This window comes from Melospiza georgiana, chromosome 8 (assembly GCF_028018845.1).
Source record: "Melospiza georgiana isolate bMelGeo1 chromosome 8, bMelGeo1.pri, whole genome shotgun sequence".
Lineage (NCBI taxonomy): Eukaryota > Metazoa > Chordata > Aves > Passeriformes > Passerellidae > Melospiza > Melospiza georgiana.
In genome coordinates this window covers 25,018,927-25,041,243 of record NC_080437.1, presented here as the reverse complement: position 1 = coordinate 25,041,243, position 22,317 = coordinate 25,018,927, and the positions used below count along the sequence as shown (strand labels likewise).

The 22,317-nt window shown below is 42.2% G+C and overlaps 1 protein-coding gene across 1 annotated transcript in view; it reads right to left on the bottom strand.

Moving 5' to 3' along the window:
• Positions 1-22,317, bottom strand: part of CNNM2 (cyclin and CBS domain divalent metal cation transport mediator 2) — a 112,685-nt gene that overhangs the window by 5,867 nt on the left and 84,501 nt on the right. The window contains exons 2-7 of the mRNA XM_058028663.1: positions 18,348-18,491; positions 12,774-12,911; positions 10,499-10,668; positions 7,554-7,647; positions 5,095-5,160; positions 1,263-1,447 (exon numbers count right to left, since the gene is read on the bottom strand). Of these exons, the coding sequence (XP_057884646.1) occupies positions 1,263-1,447; positions 5,095-5,160; positions 7,554-7,647; positions 10,499-10,668; positions 12,774-12,911; positions 18,348-18,491 (797 nt within the window). The remainder of the gene's footprint in view (positions 1-1,262; positions 1,448-5,094; positions 5,161-7,553; positions 7,648-10,498; positions 10,669-12,773; positions 12,912-18,347; positions 18,492-22,317) is intronic.

Genomic DNA, 22,317 nt, shown 5'->3' with positions numbered 1-22,317 from the left:
AATTCCATAAGCAAAATCCAAACATGCATGAGCAGGTCACAACCCCGGTTTTACAAGGTAGTAATTGAATGAATGACCATGTGGCACAGTGAAAACACTAATGTTGAGTACTCTGACCTATGTGTAAAGCAGAGTGATGCAAGAAGAGGTGTGCAAGTCTGTCTGCAGAGATACCAGGACAGTTTAACATTCATTAGCTGCTGAACACAGTGAGATTTGGAAGGACTTCACATAAACCAGCATAGGGTAAGCAGCTGCTCTGTACAGCAGATCAGCCATTGAAATCTGTAGTGAGAACCAACTGCTCAGTGATAAACATCTACTGATGTAATCCTTGAAGGATTGAACCATTGACCAGCACGCTTGCATCTCAAAGTTTTGACAGCAAGACTTTACTCTCCTTTTAAAATTTGGCTACAGAATACTCAGTTTAGCATTCTAGTATGTCTACCCTATTCCACATCCTTAACATTGAATTAACTAACAGAAGCTAAGTTCTTAAATCACTTGAGTTGCATAAAACAAACTGTGAACATCACTTAATTTAAGAAAAGCATCAATGTCAACTTCTGGCCATGGGACATCAGCTTCCCTGGACTCCCAGCTGGGCTGGAATTGCTGCCAGCATTAGCTGTTGCTCAGCTCAGCTAGATTTCCTCTCCCACAGGACTCGCACACATTTCAGCGTGGGATGCTCCATGCTGGGGGACAGAGCTGTATTTCATGCAGCAACTCACTGGTAGTATGAGACATGAGCCTAATACATGTGAAGTTAAGATAAAGAGAAATGTCCAAGACTTCTCCAAGCAGAAGAAGGATGGCAAGTCGGAAAGTAAGATCAAGAACCCCAAACTGAAACCAAAATCAGAAGTGAATAAAAACTGCAACCAACAGTAATGTTTCATCCTTTAGAAAAGGACAGTTTGATAATGAAGGGTCTCCATTTCAGATGGCTCCAAAAGCTTCACCAGGATAGGTCTGACTAAAAGCAGAGAGGTTATTTTTATAATATTTCCTCAAAGAACCTGAAATCCAGAAAATTACGTGACCAGCCTACTTACAAGTCCAAATGAGAAGAACAGTGAAGACAAATCAGTGGACAGCAGATATTGGAAAAAAAGTAGTTTAAAGTAACTTTAAACAGCTGCTTTCATAATGCTATTTACTCACAGAAGAATTTAGAGGGAATTCCCTTCCCCAGGCTCTCCATCCTACCAGCCAAGCCCGACTTTCCAGCAGGGTCTTTCTAGCTTTTTTCCTACCTTGACAAACTGAATGTCTGTGAGGGCTTTCACTGAGTAGTCTGGAACATACACTTGGAGGAAGGAGGCGTTCAGCTGGTTGTTGCTGCTCCCCAACGTCGGGGTCACGGCGTCGATGCGATCGCTCCGGTTCAAAGAGTCTGAGTGATTCAAGCCACAGGGCCGAGGTGGGGACTTGTTTTCAGCTACGAAACAGGCAAGAGATTTCTTAAATAAAGTAGAAAACTTTTCAAGTCACCAGTTTCAAAGGGACATAATAAATTGTGATGTAGCATAAATAAACTGTGAATGCTTAATCCATTCATAAGTAGATATGTGGCTAAACAACCAAATTATCCTGAAAAATGGTACATTTTCAGTCCAGAGCTGGTAGTCAGCATCACTGAGTATGCCCTAAACAAACCCGTACTTGTTTATGCTGCAACAGACATGCCCTGAGAACAGAGTGCCTCAGCTGATGAGCAGAAACTACCACAGAAAGGTAACTTCCCAAGGTTCCCTTGCAGGAGCTCTTGATAGTCAGACAATGCTTAATATATACTTTTTCTTAATCATTGTTACTTTCAACCACAGTCAGTCCCATCTGACCCTTATCCCTTTTTATTTCACCTGATACCTACATATGCCTTGTTCCCTCAGCTAGAGCAGACATTTTCAGTAGGAGAAACAGAGTCCTCAGTGGACCAGAGTGCAGTGCACATGACAATTACTTCAACATTTCCTCTCAGTGCTTGAAGTGGCAAAACCTCAATGAAGGAAAGCAAACTCCAAGCCAGCCAGTGACACAGACAAAATAGTCCACACTACAGAGAAGAATCTGTGTCCAGGAAAGGAGAACACTACAGACATAATTTTCCACCACTGGCCTTTAAATCCCGCAGGGTTTCACTTGAAGACCTCGCAGCTGTCCCCTGTGAGTGTGACTGGACACAGTCTATCCAAAGCAAACGTGCTTTTGGGACACCACAGACATTCTGCATCCATGGCTTCCACCCACACAGTGACCCAGGAGATAGAAGGACAGAAATACATCCTAAGAGAGACTGCCTCCTGCAGAAGGGCTGCTCCCTGGGCACACACAGAGTACATACTGATCAAAGAACTATCTTTGGGACCAGAGAATTTTTGAATTTGTGAATTTTTTTATTTTGAATTTTTTAATTTAATGCACTTCAAACTCTTTCAGCCAGCCCAAACTCAAACTTGATGTAAACTATGCTACTCACCTCATGATCCCCATTCTCAAACTGAAAGATCATTTTCATACAATCTTAAGATACAAAGTCTCTTTGAGCAAATCAACAAAATACCCTTAACAAGCTTTTCAAATTCCTTTTTGAAGACTTATCTACATATAATTTTATTTCTTAAAGAAACCTAAAAACTTCCCTTAAATTTAACCCTACCTCTGCTACCTAATCACTAGAAATATAATATCTCCTTGTCCAAATGACACAGCCTGTTCAACGTCCCTGAATCCAGTCCTTCCTATACCTAACACTTGAGAATGCAGAATTGCCCTGATTCTTATTCCCACTTAAAATCCTTCTGATGCTGTATTTCTTGGCCATTTTAAAAAGAGGAACAAAAAAAAAAATACAGGTTCTGACAGCTTGATAATTTCCCCACCATTTCTGCACCATGGAATTAGTACAGGTCCCTATGGCAACACCAACTGCAGGCTTAGGGGGAAGCACTCAGAGCCTTGCAAGGTTTTCCTCTGTGCCAGCTTGCCAACTTGAAAGCCACAGCAGGCTGCAGCAACTGCTGCCAGGAGCCAAAACTCTACCTGCACAGAGGGCTTGATGCTGAAATTCCCACTGCAGAACAAGGAACTGTGAAGGCTGGATGAATTTGCTCTCCTTCCCACTGTATACACAAAACATGGCTGTGTGTGACAAGAACAGCCTCACTGCTGCTTGGGATAAAGGCTTCCATCTGGAACAACTTGACACTAGTGTGACTTGCATCTGCCTTTTCTTTCCACCAGGGATATTATAGTACATTACTAATAAAAAACAAAGCATATAGAGCAACAGGGCAAAGCATTATAAGAAAAAAATAAGGGAGAGGTGAGACAAAAGGACACAACAAAAAGGTATGATTTCAAAAAATGTGAGGAAAACAAAATGATTTCTGGATTGCATTCAGTTCAGGGGGAGAGATGATGAAGAGGAAAGGGTACAGAAAGAACAGATGACAAATACCAGGCAGATCCATGTTAGAGCTTCTCTACCCAGGCTTTCCCATACTCCTCACCTTTCTATACAGAAGAAAAAGAGCACAAGCCGCAAGATGGACATCAGTACAAGTGTATTGTGAATCTGTGTTTAAACAACAGGGTTATTTTCATAAGCACCTAACAAAAGGTCTGAGTTTCATCAAAACTGGTACCACGTTGACCAGGCTTACACTATCAGTTCCTTACAAAGGAGATGCTTCCCACTATTATTTTCCCTTGTTTATTTTTTGTAATTTTTTTATTTAACTGAGGGAAAAGCTATGAAAGTATGCTTGGCACTTATACTGGAAACAACGTGTGCAAAGTATATATATATTTGCAGAATGGAAAAGGAAAAACAAAAGTAAAAAAAGAAGACCTGGCAAAACAAAAGAACCAAGCAAAAAAAGATAATCAAAGTTGCCAGGCTTAAAGGAGAGACATCACGTACTTCCATCAAAGAAAGATTAAATTTCTCCCCCTTCTTTGGTGTTTTGCAGCAGGAAAGTAACAGGGCATGAAAAAAATTCCCTCCAAGGCAACAACCTGTAGCTTGTTCAGAATGTGCATGAAGATAATTTAGGGACTAACAATGAAATACATTTTCTAAAGTTAAAGAAAGAGGGTGAAATGCAGGAAGCAGATGGTGAAAGTGTGTAAAATGCATGATATGTATTAATGTTTGAGAGATGCTTCACTTAAATATGCATATCATAATCTTGTTTGCTTTTAGTTCTGGGGAAAGAGTCAAAAAAAAAAAAGGAAAAAACTTCAAAAGGAAGACATATGCTCACTGTGGCCCAAAATACTTTAGGATTCTGCTTTCCTACAGATTTTCTTGATGGGTTTCCATTTTCCCAACCATTTCATGCATGCAGTGTCTGCTAAGCTCAGTTCCTGATGTTTCCCAATTTACAATCTCTCAACCACATCCCAGAGCTCTTTTGGCCCAGTTTGTTCCCTTGCTGGTCTCTGCTCTCCAAAGGAATTTCTGTGCCAGTCAGCTTGGTGACACAGCAAGGAAATCACAACAGGAACCAGAAAGTCCTCCCACAACCTTCTTGTGCATTCCACTGCAAATCCATCCACTCAGCAGATCACTGTGCTGGTCCCTGGCATTAACCTCCCTGAGAGAAAGCTCAAAGCTTTCCAGGAATTGAAATGGCCAGACTGTATACAAACCATAGAATTTACCCATATGAGAATATAAAATACTTTCATTAAATAATTTTTCCTTTTATGGCAGTTTAGCAGCATACATTCTCCTCTGTCAAATGCATTTTCTTCAGAATTTTTTATGCCTCAGCTTGGGGGAGAATACATTCTTCTAAAAAAATCTCCCTTCCTAATTTTCCACCAGCGTCCATATGAGAAAAAAGAATAAGCACACATTACCAAGCATATTTTCTTAAAAGTGTTTTTAGTTCTTCCCATTTTGATGACTGACCAGTTCCCATAAACAAAAGTTCAGGATACCTACCTGTGAGGCACAACTCTGTGCTGGACTTCTCCCTAATGAGCAAAGGGGTCAGACAAATACAGACTGCAGCTGACTTTTTATGGCATCAGGGCAGTCACAAGAATGGTGAAAATAGAAGCATGCAGATTTACCTGGAGAACCTGCTGCTAACAACTCTGTTCTGCTGACAACAAAGGTACGAGACAGGGACAAGGGAACTAGAAGAGGGAGAGAAAAAGGATGAGATCACGGCCAGAAAGGCGGCAGCTATCCACACTCGACAGGGGAAGGAGCCAGCTGACAAACTGACCAACTAAAACCACAAGTGCAAATCAACTGTGAAAAAGCAAAGGGTTAAAACAAAAGCAAAACCAAAAAATGCAATCAAATATAGAAATAAACCAAAAAACAAGGCCAAGGAATTGGAGTCAAGTGAATAATTTTCACTTGCTATTTTAAATGACTATCCAGCACCAAACAGTCCATCAAGGTACGCTCATGTTTTGAAATAGTTCAAAAGAAGCAGTGGTCCCCACTCCAGCCTGGAAGGCAAGAATTAAAGCAAGCCAGAAAACATTCAGGGGTGCTCTTCCTTATGGGAGTCAAATAACAAAAATAAAACCAAAAGATAGTTCATAGTTCTTCAAGTTTCCAGTAAAATATAACGTAAGATTGTGATTCTCCAAGTTCATCCCTGTTGGGATGGGTATTGTATTGCTCACCATTACTGCAAATCCCTCCCCAGCTGCAGTTAAAGAAAAAAAGCCTCACTCTTTTCTTAGTTTTGTGTTTGTTTATTTTCTATGGTTTTGTTTGTGGAGTTATTTTGGTTTTTTGTTGTTTGGTTTTAGTGTTTTACTCCAATGTTAATGGCTTCATCTTCCAGGTGAGGAGAGCAAGCACGTATAATTAATTTAGGACCTAAAGAAGAGAAGGATCTTTCATTCCACAATAACTTGTACTTTCCCTGAACCTTCCTGTCTACACAGAGCAACAGGAACTTATTTTTTATGAGCTGATCTCAACAGAAATCTCAGAATGCCACAAGACATTATGTAACAAATTCCCTGAACCTGGAGGCAAAGGCAACAAAATGAGGGATTTGCTACAGGTAAGGAAAAAAAAAAAAAAAAAGAACAAAGCCAATCAGTTGAAGGTAATTTCAAGATTGGCTGAGATTACTTTACAATACTGCATATTCCTGAGTGCCACATGGTGGAATTAAAGATGGATTTCAGGGCATATCAAGAGGACACCATTTGATCTGATAGGACTTGGGGCAACTGGAATGGTTGTGAGGACAGTTAGGAACATTAAAAAAAAAAAGAAACCCAAAACGCAACAACACATGAAAACATTCAAACTGCACAACACTGGCAAAACAGAGATGCCACAGGTGATTTCCAAGTGTAAGCCTGGTAGAAGTGACCATGTCTGACCACCCAGGCTCCATGCCTGGCCCATACTGCAAAAGCTGAGGGTATGATGCAGTTGTACATGTCTCACAATTCCTCACGAACGTGGCTGTTACTCCTGAGATAAAATCCAACCAGTGCTCTGCATGCTTTAAAATCTCTCAAATTTCACAAAGTATAAGCTACTGATTAAATTAAAGTATAAGTTACTAATTAAGGAATTAGCCTTGTGTGTAGAAGTGAGCTCACAGAGGTCCAGAGAGCTGCTGCTGGTTGTAGAATCTAACAAGGTTACACTCATAACTCACAAAAGCATTTCCATTCCACCACAATTTGACAGTGTACACACACACAGGTACACACATGTAAAGGAGCACTCCTGAGTGTACAATTAAAACACGCTGCCCCTCAAGTGGAATGTAAACCCTGCTGTGACAGGACACAATTTCAGCACGAGAAACATCTCTCCCTGGAGTGAACAAGTGGCTCAGTGTCAGCAGAAGGCCAACACCAGCTCCAGTCCCAGCTCACCCAGCAGGGCTGTACATTTCCAGCTGAGGGCAAGACCTACGTGGTGACACTGCTGGCAATAAAATACATCACCAAATGCTGAAATGTAGCTGAAATAATTGTGGATTATATGAGAATTCCCCAGCCTCTGCCAGTGAGGTGGTGGTTCATGTGACTACCACTTGTGTGCAGGTAGGTGGCTCACACTCACCCTCAGACACCACCTCTTCCCCCTCACTGATTTCTCAGGTACATTTCCACACAAGCGGACAGGAGCAATTGCTTTTCTGGCACTGCTCCATCCTTTCTCTCCAGACAGCTTTAGGCACGAAACTGGTGAAGAGAACCGTCCCCAAGCTAACCAGCTGGTTGCTCCTCACACCACTAGATGTCCCTCTGCCACTAATTATTTATTCCCGTTAATTCACTCCCTGCTACCCTGCAACGAGCAAAACGACAAAACTTTCCACCAGTACCAGCACATGCCTTGCTAAAGTCAACACTCACATCCTCTGGGAGCTAGCAAACAACTGCCAGCTGCTGGATCCTGGAGTCAGTGCCAGTGTCACCACCGGCCAATCCCCCCAGGGACACTGAGGCAGGCTGTGCTGGCAAGGAGGTGCCAATCAGTCCCACAGACACAGCAGGGCAGGACTGTTCCAGAAGCCGAAGATAAGAGCACATACCTGGTGATGCTGTGAGGGCCATCACCCCATAGTAGGAAAAAGCACCAGCTTCAAACTTCATCCCCTCTTTCCCAGCCTCCACTTCCACTTTCCCCTGTTAAGGCAAAGGAGAGAGAGCTGCAATTAAAAGGGACCATGGATCTCAAGGCACAAGATCAGATCGGAGTCCTGAAAGATAGTTTTGCCTGACACCCCTAAGCAGTGTCATGGTCCCTGCAGTTTGTAACAATGGACAGACCCTGAGGGGGAACAGGCCTTTGTGCCCTGAGCTACCCTGGTCTTTGATGCCTTGAGGCCAGCACAAGTCACTGCAGAGGAGCAGGATCAGGATCACCACCCAGCTTTGGTTGGTACTATTGCTCTGCTCCAAGTTGCCAGGCTGTTTTCCTTTACTGCAAAGTGAAAAAATACTCCCCCAGTAGCAAAACAATCTTAAATGTAGCACAATCATCTGGGATCTTGAAGCACCTAGACATTTTGGGGCACAGCTCATATCCCCACAGAATTCCCTCTAAGACAAACACAGGAAGGGAGATGGGAGATAATGTGTGTGGAGGCTGGCTGCCGACACTGATAAGATTCCCACAGAAATAAAGCCCTTATTGCTGAAGAAAAAGCCTTGGGGCTACTTTGGTCTTGATTTCTAGCAGTTTTACAGATTCCAACACCTTTAAGGTCCTGCTCTTTTGTAGAGTGCTGCCTACAAAGACCCTCAGTGCTTCCCAAGCTGTACAAAACTACACTACCATGCAAGTACACCTGTTCCTGATGTGGCTCAACCAAATGTATAACATTATGTCCTACACAGGGCTGCAGAACAGAACCCACCACATCAAACAGCTGTAAAACATCCCAGTCACTCTGGTACACAAGTAGCCAAAAATAATTGTCTTTCACTGGGGCCTGCTTTTCATGTTCACCCATCCTTACTGCACTGAGACTCACAGCACACCACTGCAGACAGAAGAGATCTCATCCAGCTTTCAGGCTGAACTACACAAAATTTGGAATTTCTGGCAAACAACAATTATCTACAATGCTTTTCCTCTGGCTAAGCTGGGAAGGGGAGACAGACTGTGCATACCAGGTGTACAAAGACTGAACACCATCTGAACAAAATTGGGTGAAAATGAGGCCAAAAAGTAGAATTTATTTCTAAGTGTTTATTTCATTAAGCCTCACCTAAAATAAATAATCATGCCTTTAAATTCACAGTACTGGACAAGGGCAGAGAAAGGTGATAATGATCTCAACCTGCATGAGCCCCAGTACCAAGTCAGTTTTATCTAACTATCCCAGATAGTTTTATCTAACTATCCCAGATGAGAAAAAGCACAAAATCTGCCTGGCAGGAAAAGAGTGCCCTCACAAATCCACTTTCCTGCTATCACAAGCAACAGCTTCGTATAAATCCCTTTTAAAACCAATTTCACTCTATGAAACAAAAGTAGCTTATTTCTTCATTATAAGCCTTCCAAAAGGTACAGTTTTGTCACCCAGGCAAAGACTGGGTACACACAAGAAGGATATACATTTAATTGTTTACTGGCATGCATTTACTGTGAAGGCATTCTTGGTCCCTCAGTGTGAGAGAATAAGTACAAGTCCATTTTAAACAACAAAAGCAGAGTATTTGTCCCCTTTTGATCCTGGCAGAACCAATCTTGTTGCCATTTTTGTAGTATGTATTTACTGCAACACTCACTTTTCCAAATGCATTATAGACCTGGCATGTTGTGCTTGATAAATATTTATTGATTGCAAAATAGCACAGGAAGAACTGATTGTTCTTTTGTATTCCCATGTCCTCCATTTACATCTTTGCAGCATTACATCAGGGGGATTATCTTGCCTTTAGACTATTTCAGATTGTAACAATTGAGCATGTAAGAAAGGGGAGTTAAAGAGCTACCAGTGGCTCCTCAAACTTTTGAAGAAGAATTTTTTTAATATCAGAATTATGTTGCATTCACAATATAATATCCCAGTGCTCTCATAGCTGTTTATCACAGAGTGTTTAAACTCGTGCACTCCCCTTTTCTATTTTAAGGCCATGTTAGGATTTCAAGCCCTGTGTTAAAATTTCAGCTACAATGCCTGGGCTTTTACAACCAAAACTGATTTTCAGTTGTGCAGGACAGAGAAGAACCTTTCCAGCAAAATCTCTCTGAAAGGAGTATTCCTGTTTAAACGGTGGTAGATAGAAACTAAATTTGTGTGTAAAGCTTTACCTAAGCCATTCAACCATTCCTGATTAGTAACAAAACCTGGGAGATGCCAGCACCGGAAGCAATCCTGTACAGAACACACAGAAAACAGTCCTCCCACACCACCCAGGGCTCCAGTCTGGAGTACATGAGTGCAGGGATCTGAGGGCAGGATAAAGGCATGAATGGAAGGGTTCCCAGGGTCTGCATTCTGCTGGGCTGTAGCAGGAGGTGACGTCAGTTCAGATGGCACAAGGCCCCCACTGACACTTGTGCTTCTCACTACACCTCAGGTACAGATTTCAAAACTGCACAGAAAAATATCATTTCTCTAAACCATCAAACCCCCAAGCCTCCTTTTGCAAAAGGAAAGGCACAGCAGATAAGTATGCAGGCAAAGTTCCTATGTCGTGGCATTTTCTGCACCCCTATTTTCCAAGCAATGCCAATGGGGAACCCTTTGCACTGTCTATCCTTGGGATAGTGAAAGCATAAGTAGCTTTTGGCAGATGACAAAGTGGGAAGTGCCTTCACAACTGGTTTAACTGAGGGTGAAAGCAGCTGAATGAGCGCCTCAAGCTTGCCAAGGTCACAAAGGAGGCGGGAGCAGCTCCCAGGAGCCATAGTTCCCCTCCCACGTTTGAAAGAAGACAAACTTCAACACCTGAAAGAGGCATAGAGGGGGATACACAAGGACATAAAAGGCTTTGCATATCTCTACACAACCACATGTCTGACCTGTAAAATGAGAACAAAGTAGTCGACGGGCTTGTTTCGCTGGTAGAGGTAGTGTTCTGGGGCTTTCTTGTTCTTCTCATCGTATTTCAGCTCCTGGATCACATTCGGATGTTTTAGCAGCCTGAGAAGGATCTTCTCTGACATCTGGGATGGACCAAATGCTTCTACTTCTATAACACAAGATACAAGTTGGCATTACACCTCATATGCCTGGCAAGAAGTCAGCAATACTCGTTAATAAGCATTTGCTTATAAAAGACACACAGATGCAGAGAGGTCCATTATGGAACTGCAGGTTTCCTGTCTTTTGAGACTGTTAGATTTGTAAAGGGAGGGGAATGACACAGTAACACCTCAACTTCCATTAGTGAAGCATTTTTCAAAACAACCAAGAATCATGTCTTCATCTGAAAGGGAAAAGAAAAAGATGGTCTTCCCCTCTTGAGAGTTCTGAGTCACGGAATTTTATAAATTGAAAAGCTTTAAAGTTGGGGCACAGAGAACCTCTGTATTTGTTTTTTCCTTCCCTAAAAGCTATTGAAGTCACTGCATTTTTATTGAAGTCATTGCACTTTATTAAAATGAAATAAATAAATAAATAAATTACTGCTTGGGGCCTATGAAGTTGCTCTAAAGAGATGCTCTACACAAATTAGACACAACTGGAGCTGCCATGGTTCATATGGGAAGAGTTACTCAAAGTGAGAAAGTACAGGTCAGTTCAAGCCATGTGGGATTAATGCCTGACACACAGAACACAATCCCTATCCACTTGATCTTCAGTGTTTCCAACGGGAGCTGTTTGAAGCAGAAAAGCTCATCCTTGTGTGGGAGAGGTAAGCCAGGGACGACGAGAATTACACATGCAAATTGATCAACTTTCCCAACACCTCATTTCAGAACAGGACCATTGACAACCCATCATCTGCTAAAGACACTATTCTCAATTTAGAACAGAGAAACCAGAACGGTAGCTTTCATCTTTTTTAGCAGTAGCTTCACCAACAGACCTGTATTTAAGCTACACAATCCTTCCATCCACAAAACAAGTAGAGAAGCAGCACTGTAAGACTATGTCTGTTGAGCAGGTGCTTATGGAACTCCACCGAGTCTTGTACACTACATGAACCACGCCTTGCTTGCTGTTAAATCCACATCTTCCTGTTGAACTGCTTCCTTTCACCAAGGACACGCTCATGCGCACATGAGCCGTAGGAGTCCGAGCCGTCTAAGGAATTACTGCCCCTCAGCTGAGATGTGATAACCGATCATGGACATATTTCTTTCAAGTCACAGAGGCACAATAAAGCATGAAGACAGACTAGGAGCATCTAGGCAGGCAGTTACTGCATCTTAGAGGAGGGGAAGTACTAACTTCCAAGTGGAGCTGGCAAACTTCAGACAAAGCAACTTTATAATTTTCCACCCATGAATGTTATGTTGAACATGGCAGCAAAGACGACCGTCTGAAAGGCCTGCGTGTGGCACGTCTTTAAATGTCAAAGAGAGACAGCACAAGCAATAGGAAGGCATTTTTCCACAAGCTCTCCTGTTTAAAGGCCTCATATCTGAGGTGAAAGGACCAAGTTTACGACGAAAGGCAATACCAGCCGCAAGAAACCATTCAAGGCCCTGGTCTCTCTGCCAGACTGCCCACCCAAGGGCTAAAACATCAAGGTGTTCTGGGATGGAGACAACTGTCCTCTGAAACCTCTGAAGTCATCAACGGAGGTCACACAAGCCAGACAGAAATCCATTTTAAAGAGTACAGTTCAACCACCTGTGCAGTCTGCATTAAATGTGTCAGGAGAGTTTTTCACTTGGAGTCATTAAGTCTCACGGAACAGGTTTAGACCTTCCTGCAAAAAGTCCAGCATCTTTCTGGAGAAGGCGCCAGAGTGCAATTACAGCCAGCTGGCCAGTGGTATTGAGTCCTCTTTGCTTTGTTCCCTGAGCTCTTCCTAATGGGGTGTACTTGCTAGTCGTTAATCTGACGGACTCTAGACATGCAGTGCGGCACTTGGCGTTCATCCTTACCTTTCAGACCAATTTAAAGTTACTGGTCCACCCCTGGTATATGTCTCAGAGGGTTCATGCCGACACTGAACACAGGAGAGGAGAGAATTTAAAAAGAAAAACACAACAGTGGCATTATTTGTCACCCCACAATCCAGCCTCCCTTCCCGCCTGTCCTGTCCCACCCACCTCACCGGCCTTTGCTGACAAACTGCCTCAGGCTCTGGCACGATCGCAGAAGGAGATAACCCGCACTTGCCTGTGGCCAGGAACCGGTGCATTGCCAGGAGGAGCTGCGGTGATATTTTAACCTTCATCTCGCTGTCTGTCTGCTTGAAGGCAGAGAAGTCCTGCTTCCTGTCCCGATGAGCTACTTTCTTTTTCGTCTTGTTATCAGCTGGGGAAGGGAGGGTGGGAGAAGAAAGGAAGGAAGCGATTTCTGTTAGAACGGGGTCCAACATGAACCGCGCCGGCCGTGGTCAGCCAGGGTGGCCACGCGGAGCACGAGGGGCAGGCAGAGCCCTCTGCAAACCCAGCTCACCATCACACAGCCCAAAGCACCAACCATCAGGAGCTGTGCAGCCCTGGGGCCCTGCCCTGCACAGCCAGGCACCCCAGCCTGTGTCACATCTCTGTCACCCTGGTCAGGGGAATGTCTCTGCTTGCAAACACCTGACTGCAGAGCAGCTCTGCATGCTGCACTTCTGGAGAGGAGAAGTCCTGCTCAGTACTACTGAACATCAAAAGGTGTTGTTTTACAAGCATAGCTGGGATAGCTATTTTTTACATATACATTCCTTAGAAAATTCCCAGCACGTACACAGAGGAAATAGACAATAACTTATTTCTTTTGCTGTACCATTGGCTTCAGTGACTCTGCACAGCTGTGGCAAAATCTGCATGCCTTTGGCTGAAGTATTCCCAATGTCTGGTATATGCAGTTTCTTTAATCCTGTCCAAACTTCAGCAAAAGCTGGCAAGGTGTACAGCCTGGAGGTGGGAATCTCTGGCCACTTTACAAGCACTGAAGCCAGAATAAAGTACAGAATGGCTTCAGAAATTCAGATATGGGGTTTTGCCTGCTAGTGATCCTGGCTTCCTGAACTCCTGTGTCTTAAAACAACCTCTGTGGTGAGGAATCTCCATTTGTGAAAGACAACACAAAAGAGACACAAACAACCCAGGAATTACCATCCACTTCCTGAGCTGATGTTTAGGAAACCAGGTAAGTGGACAGCTACAGGTATGTTGGGGTATGGTATCCATCAGTTCCAGGGAGAAGAGGTCTCTGCTCAGATGGCAGGGTGCTCGTCCCCCCTGGTGGCACCACCTGTAGGGTGGCAGTGCTATAAGCAGCAGAATGCTGTCAGACAGCTCTGAGCTCCACAGAGTGCAGGAAAGCCAAGTGTTGATGCAACTCCTGTGAGCCCCTCAGAGATAAGACTCAGGTCAGGTTCCAGGGCCTTAGAGGGGGAAGATCCTAAGAACACTGCAGCTACTTGTCCATCAGCCCCTCAGTCAAATGGTGTAAAATGACTGGACTTTTGAGGGACTGCAGGCAGCTCTGGCATGTTGATTCAAGGCACAGGATTGGGCAGGCCCACAAAGAGCTGCAGGTGAAGTTAACAGTGTGAAACTGTTCTTACTCCCAGGTGCTTGTTCAGATTTTGAGTTATACATGCAAAGATGATTAAAGTGATGCATTGGAAGCCCCTGAGATCTGGAGCCTTTTACAAGTCCAAATAAATGCTACGGACTACATAAGGCTCAGAAACTGGTTGAGTTTGAGGCTTGGAAATGCACAATACTGGTAATTTACAGGCTTCTAGATTTTCCCAAGTCACCCAGTCTTTTAGACATGAGTACATCCAGATCCTCAGCTTCCCAGGAAGCTCCAGGACTACACTCCACTCCAGGACTATCACAGACTCAAAAGCAATACTGTGCTGACAGAAATTTGCCTATTTGAGATATCTCAAGTGTATTCTGTGAGCAGTGCAAATCAGAAAGTTTGAGATACTTGTTCCCAGGCACATGGAGAACAATGATGACCCACGTCCTTTTTCTTCTTTGAAAGCAGAAGCCTCTTACCCTAGTAGTACTTTACACAAGACTTGGAATACATCAGGGACTGCAGTTTCTCTTCCAAAAGCAGGAATAGAAAACACTGAAGGGAGTGGCTACAGACTAAAAACAATCCCTGCCTTAGGAATATAGTTTGAGACAGACCTTATCTGTACTTGCAGTTAGAGGAAAGATGCATACCAAAGCAATGGAAAATTAATAGCAAAAAAAGTTGCCTAGAAGCTCTCACTAGGTCCTACCTCTTGTAAGAGATAAGAAGAATAGAAACTGTTTTTTTCTGAAAAGCTCAGAGAATGTTATTTTTAAAGCACTGTATCTGAGGTATTTTCTCACAAGGAGCTCCATCATTGCTCTCTTCAGGGAGGCAAAAATCACAAGTACAAGTGTTTGCCCTAGGACAGAGAAACATCTCTGTGCTTTTCCTTTTAAAGAGCTGTAACACTGCAAGCTTTACATGGCACTACTGGTACCTGAAAATAACACCAGCATCACACATTGGGAAAATGCCTTAAATCTTTCTGTCCATAATGGTCATCAAGGTAAGAGACCCAGGCTCTAACTCAAATAATGGGCAATTTCAACTCCCCCTATTTTTTTTTCCTTGGCAGCTTATCCAAAAATCTTCCCTCAAGAAAAACGTTACATGGTTATAGCAGAGCCACATGGCTTAAGCATTATTGGCACTAGCATTATTTTGGCTTATTTTTGCAAGGGATGGTCTTAAATTGTTCTTTGCTATCCAAACAACTTCTGAGCTTCTTTTAAGACACAAGAAGCGAGGACTGGATTGTGACCAATGTAATTGAAGCTGAACCAGGTATTTCCTGTCCGTCCTTTCTCCAGTAAGTGGGATGGAGATGCGGGCACTGAAGTTACCTTGGCATGCTGAAGTGATCTCTGCTCACAGAGTGCTGAGCTGCTGTTTGGTTCTACAACATGAACAAGGAGATGCACAAGGGATACTCTCACTACAACCTCTGGTGAGAAATCAACAAATCCTGCGAACTTCTTCAGTAGGTGCTGGAAATATTTAGACTTCACCTTCATAGGCAACAAGTCTGACCATGAACTCTGGGCTGAGATAGAGAACTCCAGAGGATGAGTAGTCAAAATGAAATTTAGGTTGTGATATCTCCTGTAATAATCCTAAACATTGATGCCTAATGCATAACATGAACAAGCAGCCTGTGCAGTCTAAGACAGAACATACAGCTTTCTCCCTTGGGCCTCTGAGAAAGTTGAGAAATGCTCTCCCACCATGGCTAGAGCCAGGACAGCACAGGACAGATTCTTGTAGTGTGTCAACCACGAAAAAAAGCTACAACTTTCCAGTACTAAGAGCCAAACACACTGGCAGCTCTTCATCACGACATGGGCTGAAATGTGTCATGACAGAAACATCCTCTCTCCACCCCTTCAGCATCCCCAGTACAAAGTTTCATTCTCAGAAGTACTCAGGTTACCCAGATCTTGATGGGTCAGACATATTTTTCTGCTCCCAGCATCTCTGCAAGCCGCAGCACAACAGAACCACATGAAGACATACCACACATTTATTTGCACCCCTGCAGAAATTCAGTTGTGGAGTTCAGCAGTGAGAGCAGCTATCAGCAGAAACTGCAAATATACTATTGCTTCCACCTTGAAACAGTTCAAATGTTTTTTTCATGGAAACAACAGAAAGGCACAGCTCCAACACAAGGTCAGCCATTTCATCGAATTTCAAGTTTCCATCAAAGCAAAACAAAACAATTTTAAAACTTCAGAACAAAGTGTAGCAATGCTGCCAGAATTTTTCAAAAGCTCTTTTTTAAAGTAAACACCTAGTACAGAGCAAATCAGTCCAAGGGTTTCAAGCTGACTTGTTGCGAGCTGAGCAAGCCAGACTGCTATAATAATGAACAGAAGCAGAGGTGGGGTTACTAACAGTGACACTGTGATATCAACACCAAAAATAACCTGCCTTAACATATAATGGACAATAAAGTACTTTCAGTAATTTCATGTTCTCATCACCAAACCAACTGGATGTTGGCTGCCCAAGTCCAAATCCTCACAGTTTCTTGGGATTTCTGCTCTCTCCCTTACCGCTATAGTATCCTTCAGTCTAAACAGTGGAATCATCTCCAGTGCTTCATAAAGAAATTAGAAGTTCTTCATGGTACTTAGCAGGAGTCACCCTCTAAAATTTCCTGCATCCTCCAGGAAGGCTAGGAAGTTTTCTTACTGTTCTGAACGAGGAATTTTTGATAGCAAAAAATTATCCCAGGAATGAGAGTTTCAAGAGAACTCAATGCTCATCAGCTCTATTTTGTTAATATAGGAAGCCTTCAGGTAGTACAATTAAAATTAAATTCTCATTTCCTTGCCCTCTAACATCCTATTAATGGGCAAAGCTTTTTTTGTCCTAAAGAACAACACAGCATGATCTATGTGTTTTCTTTTAACAAACAAGGCAGAGGGGGAAATTGAAAGCATAAGCAGTGTCTTCCCTCAAACATACATGTAAATATCTCAAAGGTAGATAAAGACAGGATCTTTTTGGAGAATAAAAGGAAGTTTGAAATCAGCCTGCAAAAGCATTATGTTGCAACTTATTAGCCCAACAATTCATTTGTGAAGGTATGAAAAGAAATCAATATAACTGGACTTCTGTGATTTACACAGTAATTAGACTCTTCAGCACACATTGAAACACAACTGTGATTTACACGATCATTTGGGTACATAAATACTGATAAAATATCCACTAGGTACAGAAAGCATTTCAGGCAAAAATAAGTCTATCCCACAGTATAAAGTGCTCATTGGGCATTTGGCTTGGAGGGAGGATAGAAGATGATTGGGTTGGCCTGAACAAATGCTGTAGAAACATTCCTTCCATGAGGAAAGAGAAAAAAAGCAAAGAACAGCTGAACAGTGTTAAAGATACTTAAAATTATTATTTCTACTATAATAGAATCTGGAGACATCCTTGTGCTGCACAAAAACACATAGAGAAAAACAGCATCTGCCAACAAGTGATCAAAGGCCAGATAACACAGATGAAGAATGACTGAAAGGAAGTTCTGTATGCACAGGCCAGATTGTGCAGATGGGGGGAGAAGCAGACACTTTAGGTAACTGGCCAAGCTTTAATCTGGGAAAGAAAAGGGTCCAGATCTCTCAAGTTCCAGGTAATGGCTGACCTGCAGCACCATCTCCCTCAACAGACATTACCACAAAGAAGGAAGGAGCTGTGCTGAGTGATGAAAAGAGAAGGCTGGTTTAGAACAGGCTGGTTTTCAGCCCTGAGGAAGACTTTCCATTCTCAAGATCTCTCAATGAGTGACAGATATTCTAAAGAGACTCCATTCTTCCTCCTTGAGGCATGGTATGTGCCTGCCTCTTGCTGAACTATGGTTGTACATGGACTACAGGCCCTTGAGGCAGTGACAATAGGGGAAAATGTGGGAGATCATTGTCACAGATGTAAACCTTCCTGGTAAAAGGATCAAATAAAGAAACTTGTCCTGCTTCTGAATTAACACAGCCTAAACAAGTGAGGTTCCCATGCTGCAAAACCAAAAATTACTTTGACCATCTGAGGGCTCTGCAGGTCATTTTGTTAAGGAAACTTCCTCAACAATTTGACTACTGAGATTTTTAAACTAACAACATATCTCTCAAAACACAGCAATAAATACAATTGCTACTGGATGGAGTCTTTCTTCTCACCTATAAAGAAATTGCAAATATTTCTACTCACTGTATAGATCTGTTTCATCCAGAATTTCAGACTTGATGATCTCTTCAATCACATCTTCTAAAGTGACAATTCCCAGGACTTCATAAAAAGGGTCCCCTTCTCCTTCATTGTTTACTCTTTGCACTATAGCCAGGTGAGACTTGCCTGCAAGGAGACAGATCAGCAATTTAGACATTTTAGAAACTTCTGAATTATCAGAAATTATAGCAGAACTAGAGACATACAGGTATAAATAAAAATCAAAAAGGTTGGTGTCAGGCTTTATGAAAAAAGGGGCAAAGTTTAAAAAATGCTTAAAATCATAATCTGTTTTCTGTCTGAGATACACATTCCTGCGTCACATAAATCCACCTTTTGCCCTAAAGGAGAGCTAAAGAGATTAGTGTTCTTGTCCTAATGTCTTTCCCAGCAAAACTGTCACCCTGGCACTGAATTCATCATATTATCTTGTTGCTCTGCTTCTTGTCTCATGCATTGGCAGAGGAAGGTCAAGCTGGAGCCCTCCTTTGCAGTGAGATCCCATGGATGTTTTCCTCAAGCCTGGAAAAAACAGCAGCAATGACCAAACCACAGAAGCACAGGAACAGGATAGAGCTAGGGAGAAGTCAGCCCCATCCATCAGCTCCTCTTTTTTCCCTCTCTTCCTCAAAAATAATTTATTTATATATTCCCCATATGGGGTGATGACATGTTATTTAGGATTCAATTAATTAAAATATTCAAAGCAACTCTCTGATCAACAAAGAGAACATCAAAGAAGAGATTTAGCAGTAGTTCTAAAGATTCCTGAGCTGTGCATCATTCACAGTGAATTCTCTAAAGTCCTTTCTGCCATAGCAATGATGATGGTAAGAATATCATCATCATGACCCTTCAAACTGGCCTTGATAGCTCTGGCTGCCAGTTTCTCCAGCTACCATTGAAAACCAGTCCTTTGTAAAGCTGCATAAATAACAGAAGTCATTCAAAGGGTCCACTAAATGTAAGTGGCATTGTGCAGTACAAGTACACACACATCAATGTGCTTTCTGAACTATCAGGAGGTAAGAAACTGTGTCTCAGAATCTTCTTTGCTGTTCTCAAAAATTATCCTTATCGCCAACTGAGGAGGACAACCAAAATAGTTCAACTTTGCTTAGACCCCTTTATAGGCAATAATGTCTGCCTGTTTTAAGATTCAGATTATTAGACTAACAAGCATTCAAACTATTCCAGCCCAGACTTAGTCATGCTTAAAGAATGAAAATATCCCGAACAAATTAGACGAGGGAGGAAAACTTATCAACTACTGATATAAACATTGCATCAGGTCAAGTCAATTCACTTTGGTAAGTTTTTCACATCTGCTTTCCCAGGGACCCAACATAAGCAGTTAAAAACAAATTCTTGGTGAATGCTGTCTGTCTAAAGTTAAATTCTTTTGCTATTCCCAGCTTGTGATCATTTAAAAGGAATTTTCCAAAGCAGGGTCTAATATTAGACTCAAAATGAAGTTTCCATTCCACTTAGGCGATATTCTCACCAAAGTAACTACTGCATAATCTGATTGTCTTGGAGCTACTCGTTTAGATGCAGATGGACATACTTTAAATACCAACTGCACAGCACTGCTGAGTCTTATCTTGAGGAGACCTTATTCTACAGCAAATTAATAGAAAGATGATTTGTGATTTTTAAAGCATCAACATCCATATTGTACTGAAAGTCTTTCACTGCGCCAGGTTTTACGGATTTTATTTCTCTTCATTCCTGGCAAGACTTCCAGCTCTTTCTACTGCTCAATGAACAGCATTACAGTGACTTCATAAAAACATGAAAGATTTGAGCACTATTATTACTGCAATTTGCCTGTAATATATTACTCCAATTATATCCTTTCAACATAACAATGTTAAATAAGGACTGTGGCATAAAAAAAAAATTGCACAGACAAAACAAATGTTCTAATTTATTTCACAGTGCCTATTCGTGCTATATTAGTATATTTGCTTTCAAGTCAAAAGATAGGCTCCTTCAAGAGCCATTTCTATCACAGACCACAGCAGCTCATCAGCACATGCTTATTCAGGTGCTAATTCCTCAGGATATCTGCTCCCACATATTAGTAAGTGGTAAGATCTGTTCAAGTGGGTTAAATTAAAAAAAAAAAACCAAATCAGCCAAACAAGAATACCAAAAGACAATGCGACAATGCTATCAACTTGTGTTCAGCTTTGATCAAAATCATCAGCCCTTTCCTCCACTCCTGCACTGCCTATGCCAAAATGCTGAACTAGGTGATGAAATTTGAAATTTTGAAAAGAATAATCTTTCTAACAATGGAGTCCTGAACACATCTACAAGCAACATCAGAGATTTATGAAAATGGGATGAGGGAAGGACCTGAGGGGTTGGAATACAATGGGAAGTTGTGCACAAGTTTCATCCACAAAACAAGTTGCATGTCCTTCCTACCAGAGTGGTCCTCACCAAGAATTCAGTATCACTAAAACATGTTATGCTCTCCCCATTTGAGCAGCTGCAGGACTCTGATCCAAGCAATAGCACCTAATGTGAGATGAGTGACCAAAATCTACACCAGCTGTTGCTCTCTTAAGCAGAGTGAGCTGGTAAGACAGGAGTTACGGAGAAGTATTGGGCATTTTGCACTTTCTGTGATGAAAAACAAGAAACACTTTTTTTTGGCCTTGCCATCTCTCCAGTCTTAAGGGTTTTTTTCTTATCACCCAAAGTATCAAGACCATTGAAACTTGTTATCATCACTGGATTTTGGAGGGTAGCATTGATATTCAGTTCTACCCTCATTATTAAATAAACTACATGCTACAGAGAATTTATCTGCTGAGAAGAGACAGATTATCCACACACATGGTGACACTAACCTTTCTTCCCCCATGATTGTCAAGTTTTCCTGTTCCAGGCTTTCATCAAGCCAACACTTAGCTGGGGTCAGATGAATTTAAGCCAATCTAATAAGCTGCCCATAAATGGCTGCCTTTTTGTCCCAAGTTTTCTCCTTCCTTTCTATTGGCTCCAATGCTCATGAAATCATTTGATGAGACAGACCAGATCCGAAAATTACATCTCTTGTGTCTTTGCAAGGTAATTTTGACCCAGATCCAATAATTTGCAAGAAGTCACCAGACAGTGGAACACACATCAGAGGTGGTGACGGAGATGTTACAAAGATGCATTCCCAGACTGGCTGCCCTCTCACCACAGAACACTACAAATACCCTGCACGTATGGAAGTAATCAAGACATAAAAGGCTAAAGGAAAAGCTAGGAGTGCAAAGACCTCTTTATACATAGTAAAAGAGCACAACACAGCATGTGCTCAGCTGTAAAAGTGGCCTGTAAGTAAAATAATGACTCCTCTGAGTGCTTGAAACAGAAATTGGCTATAGCTTTATTCAAAGACTTTATCAGGCCACTGACAATTGTCATATTATTTTATTCAATTGAAAAAGAGCAGTTTCTGCTTGTATTTTCCATTGCTAAAGACTTAAAGTACATATCCAGTAAGGAGCTGAATAAAGTAAACATCCAGCAGGAATGAAAATCTGGACTGCATATAGTGTTCCTAGGGCTCTGAGAGCAGAACATAAATTACACAGAGAGAGCAGGTGTATGGAAAGTTCTGTACTTCACTGATTTTCGGCCACAGTCTCTAACCACACTTCATAGATGACATTAATGCTTCTTTAATCCCTTGCTTTAAATGTTGATACAATGAGATTTAGCAAGTGGGCAGCTTTGCAAAACTGCCAGTTCTGACAATAAAGGCAGAAATGATGTGTGACCGACCCACAGCTCCTCTGTGGGCACAGGCAGGCAGTGCTTGCTTTCTGCCTCAGTTTCCCCCCATACAGTGACAGTCAGTGACACCACCAAGGGCCTGTGTGGGGCTGATACCTGCACACGGCCCGAGGCACCAGTTGTGACAAATGTTAATCTCTCTGTTACCTTC